This window comes from Microtus ochrogaster, unplaced genomic scaffold (genome assembly GCF_000317375.1).
Source record: "Microtus ochrogaster isolate Prairie Vole_2 unplaced genomic scaffold, MicOch1.0 UNK74, whole genome shotgun sequence".
In the NCBI taxonomy this organism is placed as follows: Eukaryota; Metazoa; Chordata; class Mammalia; order Rodentia; family Cricetidae; genus Microtus; species Microtus ochrogaster.
The window spans coordinates 791,268-796,655 of record NW_004949172.1 but is presented as its reverse complement, the minus strand read 5'-3'; the positions used below and the strand labels follow the sequence as shown (position 1 = coordinate 796,655).

General features: G+C 49.5%; 1 protein-coding gene across 1 annotated transcript in view; it reads right to left on the bottom strand.

The window, feature by feature from the left end:
* The window catches only part of Exoc3l2 (exocyst complex component 3 like 2), a 16,438-nt gene that overhangs the window by 6,591 nt on the left and 4,459 nt on the right, over nt 1-5,388 (bottom strand). The window contains exon 5 of the mRNA XM_005370293.2: nt 2,807-2,942. Within this exon, the coding sequence (XP_005370350.1) occupies nt 2,807-2,942 (136 nt within the window). The remainder of the gene's footprint in view (nt 1-2,806; nt 2,943-5,388) is intronic.

Here is a 5,388-nt window from a genome sequence, read left to right as displayed (position 1 = left end):
GCCACCACGTCAGGCTTTATCATCATTATTATCAGTTCAATTGTTCCATTGCTGAATAGTAGTCTAATCATTTTCAGACAGTCTCATGTACCTCAGGCTAACCCCCAACTCTAAGTAGTGGAGGATAACCCTGAGTTTCTGATCCTCCTGCCTCCATCTCCCGAGGTCACAGGCAGATACCACTATAACTTTCTATGTTTCATTTTGGAACAGGGTCTTATTGTGCAGCTCAGGCTAGTCTCCATCTTGGGATGCTCCTGCCTCAGCTTCTCAAGTCTCCAGACTATGAAAATGTGCTGACTGAGACTTTGAAGAAAGCAACCAGAGAGAATTAGGCCTCGCTCGCCTCTAGTGAGTGTGTGCTGCGAGCTGTGTGATTCCCTGGTGGCTATTCTTGGTGCATGGTGGAGAGACAATGATTGTGTCTGGTCCATTGGGCAGGGCTGGAGCAAACAAGGTCTCCTGGGATGTGAAGAGGGCCAGCTTTCCCTTGCAGCAACAGGGGACTTGTGGGAAGTTGTAAGTAGGGAAGGGAGAGGGTCAGGTTCCCACCCTGCTTGGCATACACCAGCATTTGTGTATGCACCCCCCATATACACACACACATACATATACACACATGTAGATACATACACACATATGTACACGCACATACATATACTCACACACAGTCACACATACTTAAACACACATATATACATGCATACATATATGCATGCACACACACACAGTTACCAGTATTGAGCACACGCTACCAGGGTACAGACTGAATATTCATGGCAGCTCTGACTCTGTGAATCTCCCTTTCAACTGTCCCTCCTCTGTAGCTCCATGACAGTTGTTCCTCCCAAACTCCTTCCCTTCCTCTCTCATCTACCAGCTTTCTCAGACCTTCCTATGCCTCTAACTGTGTATCTCAAAACCACAGGCTTCTCTGGGCATGGAGACTCGTGACTGGAAGCCTGGTATTGGGAAGGGTGAACCAGGAGGTCTTGGGACTTTGAGGCCAATCTGGACTACATAGTGAATACTAGCTAGCCAGAGCTACAGAGACCCTGTCCCAACGCCCCCACCTTTAATCCCACCCTGAAGGTGCAGAGGCAGGTAAATTTCTGTGAGTTCCAACTCAGCCTGGCATTATAGAGAGACTATATCTAAAACAAACAAACAAAATAAGGGATTCAGTGGGAGGTGAGTTGGAGAAGTGGCTCAGTGGTAGAGACCCTTCCTAGAATCCCCAGTGAGGGGCTGGGGTGTGGCTCAGTGGTAGAGCCCCTGCCTAGAATCCCCCAGGGAGGGGCTTGGGTGTGGCTCAGTGGTAGAGCCCCTGCCTAGTATGGGAAGTGCTGAGCTTGGTCCCCAGCTCCTTAAAGGGGCAGAAAAGCAAAGCCCTGGCACATCTGGCTGCAGTAAGTGCTTTGGGAGAGGAAGCAACAGTAAATCAGTGCTAGAATTCTCCAGGACCCCTACTCTTCCTCCTCCTGCAACACAAGTGGGTAGAGCTCCCCTGGACACGTTGACTCTGAACTCCTAGGCTCAAGGGATCCTCCTGCCTCAGCACTCCTACTAGCTGGAGGTACAGGTGTGAGCTGGTACACGCAGCAATCTGGGTCCAGTCATCATCCTGTCGTATTTTATTTGATTTTTATCGGGACGGGTTCTCACTCTGTAACTCTGGCTGCCCCAGAACTCACTGCAGACCTTCCTGGCCTCATACTGCCTCCAGAATGCTGGGATTAAGGGCATGTGCCACCACAGCTCGTGGGCCCAGGCCCAAGGTATTATGTTTTTAAAATATTTAAATTATTGATTTTTATTTTATGTGCGCATTTGGCTGTGTGAGGGTGTCAGATTACCTGGATTTGGAAAGCTGCTATGTGGGTGCTGGGAATTGAACCTGGGTCCTTCTGAAGAGCAGCCAGTACACTTAACCACTGAGCCATCTCTCCAGTCCTAGAGACTGTATTTTAAGTGGGAATGATTAGGGAACATCTGCCTAAGAATGAAAGAAGCTGGTCAGTGGTGGTGCAAACTAATCTCAACACTAGGGAGGCAGAGGTAGGTGGAGCTCTGTGAGTTTGAGGCCAGCCTGGTGTACAATGAGTTCTAGAACAGTCAGAACTACACAGAGAAACTGTGTCTAGAAAAATCAAAAATAAACAAGTAAACAAATGAATAAAAAGATTTGAAAGAAGGGAGGAGGGCAAGCCACGGGGCTAAGGGAGGAGGAGCATCTGAGCAGAGAGAAGAGAAAGGCCAGGGCCCAAGGCAGGAAAGCATTAAGGAGTGGGTGTTACTGTCTCGGAGGTGGGGGGATATGAGGTCCTAGAATAGCTGACCAGGGGACCTGGGGCACAGCGAGGCCCCTGGCTTTTTCTATCGGGGATCTGGGAGTCTAGGCGGAATTCTGAGCATAGAAAGGGTGTGTAGGGTCCCTTTATACTGCTACTGAATGGCTCTTTGCCTCCCTGTGGTCCACAACACAGGAGCTAACCCACTTATTACCTCACCCCCTTACGACATTTAAAGAGGCTCTGGGCCATAAAGAGGCATGACTTTGGGGGACCTCAGTAGGAAAAGTACTACATAAGCCCTCTTTTGCTGGCAGCTCTGCCCACCCCATTCTGCCACATCCTCCCACCTCTTCCTTCCTACGCTCCCTTCCCCCCCCCCAAAACAGTTCCAACATGGCATCACCCCCAGCCCTCCCTGTTTCCCCGAACACTGAATCATGGGTTAGAAGGAACTGTGGGGTGTGGGGGCAATGCCAATCCATCCTGGAACTGCCCCACCCCCTCACACTCACCTGTAGTTCCTGGAATAACAACTCAGCAAGGACACGATGGCAGAGTCGGGTCACACGGTCCAAAGCGATGGCCGAAGCTTCCCGGGCCGGCTCACTTTCAGGGGGCCCCACCCTGGCCAGTCGCTCAGCCAGAGACCTGTGGGGATCAACAGGGCTCAGAGTCCAACCTTCCAGCTTCTGAGTGCCCCTGCCAGAACCAGCAGGGTCTGGGGTAGCAGGTCTATGATCCCAGTGATGGAGGAAGCTGAGGCGGTGGGGATATAAAGTTCAAAGCCAGCGGGGGCTGCAGAGTGACTTTAAGACTCGCTTGAATGGGGCTGGAGAGGTGGCTCAGTGGTTAAAAGGACCCAGGTTCAGATCCCAGCACCCACAAGCCAGCTCCCAACCATCCATAACTCCATAGGACATCACAGCCTCTTCTGACCTCTGAGAGGACTGTATTCATGTACAAACAAGCACACATGCGCATGCACACACACGGAGAATAAAATAAATCTTTTTTAAAAGACAGAAAGAGAGCAGGGCAGTGGTGGCGCACACCTTTAATCCAAGATATGGCAGAGGCAGGCATATCTCTGAGTTCAAGTCCAGCCTAGTCTACAGAGTGAGTTCCAGGACAGCCAGGGCTACACAGAGAAACCCTGTCTCGGAAACAAACAAACAAAAGACTAAAAGTCCATCCAGTTCAAGGATAAAACTCCTGACTAGCCTGCTAGGTCGTGGATTAGATCACCATCAATGAGAACAACAGAAAAGGACCAATCCAGACACTGTCAGAACACAGGTCAAGAAGAGAGCCCTGTGAAGAGAAGTCTGCGAGCTTGTGAGAAAACCCTAAGAAGCCAAGACCAGAGCCTGTGACCTAAGTTTCTTCAAAATCCACGGAATTGCTCCTGCTTCCGTGCTCTTCCCAGGCGTAGTGGGTAGGAGAGAGTCTGTTTCAGATCAGTCGTCACCATGGCTACTGATATTTGTTTATATGTCTCTCTGGAAAAACACGCTTTTGTTGCATGCGGCTTGCCTGCCATGCGTGGCTTGTCCTTGCGATTTGAACACTTTATTTTTTTTTTGGTTTTTTTTGGAGACAAGGTTTCTCTGTGGTTTTGGAGCCTGTCCTGGAACTAGCTCTTGTAGACCAGGCTGGTCTCGAACTCACAGAGATCCGCCTGCCTCTGCCTCCCAAGTGCTGGGATTAAAGGCGTGCGCCACCACCGCCCGGCTGATTTGGACACTCTACACGTGACTCCTCCTACTGCCAGAGGACAGACTGTCTGATGCTCTGAATAAAGTTAGCTATTCCCACCTCATTCATTGGCTCCACTCTCCCAGGTCCTACCATCTCTAGAACTGAGACAGGGTGTCTCCCTGTAGCCCTGGCTGGCCTAGAACTCAGAGATTCACCTGCTTCTGTCTCCCGACTTCTGGGATTAAAGTCATGCACCACCACACCCAGCTGTCTTGTTGAGTGCATTGGTAATTGTTCAAATACCGGTCAGAGTATATGCAGATAATACTAATGGTATGGATTTCTCCCAAACAGCCAGACCGTGGTGGTAAGGAGGATCATTATCACCATTATTTATTATTCTATTTATGGGGGCATGCCTGCCACAGTGCATGTGTGGAGGTCAGAGGACCCCTTGAGAGTCAGTTTTCTCCTCCCACCATGTGGGCCCCAGGGATGAAACTCAATCTGTTGTCACCACTGAGCCATCTCCCTCATTGAATTGAACTCCCAATTTTATAAAAGCCACCTGAGGGGTGCAGCTTGGTGGAGGTGCAGTAAGCAGACTGGAGGTGCTGGGTTTCATCTCAGTAGCGACAATAAAGCAACAAAGCCTGCGATGGCCACGCTTGCCTGAACTCCCAGCTCGCGGGACACAGGTGCAGGAGGATCAGAAATTTAAGTTTGTTTTCAGGGATACGTGAGACCCTGTGCTAAAAGCCCAATCAATAAATGAAATTTTAAAAATTATATATGGCCTGGTATGGTGGCACACCCCTTTAATCCCAACACTCTAGAGATGGAGGAGAACGGACCTCTGTGAGTTCAAAGCCTGCCTGGTCTATGTCTACACCGTAAATTCCAGAACAGTCAGGGCTATAGAGAAACCCTGTCTCAAAAAGTAAATGCAATTTAAAGTAAATTAATAAAAAGAAAAGTTCCTTTGCATGCACGTGTGGGGGCTACAGGTAAAAATCATGGGCTGTGGAATATTCCTTTACACTGTGTGAATATATGTCGCTGTGATTGGTTTAATAAACAAGTTGACTGACCAATAGCTCAACAGGGTAAAGCTAGACAGGAAAGTCAAATTGAGAATGCTGGGAAAGAGAAGGGTGGAGTCTGGGGTCACCAGCCAGATGCCAAGGGTCAGGAGATGAATGTGCCATGTTAATAAAGCTACCACCTCATGGTAGAGCGTAAATACGGAATACCAGTTAACTTAAAATGTAAGTGCTAGGCCGGGCGGTGGTGGCGCATGCCTTTAATCCCAGCACTCAGGAGGCAGAGACAGGCGGATCTCTGTGAGTTCGAGACCAGCCTGGTCTACAAGAGCTAGTTCCAGGACAGGCTCCAA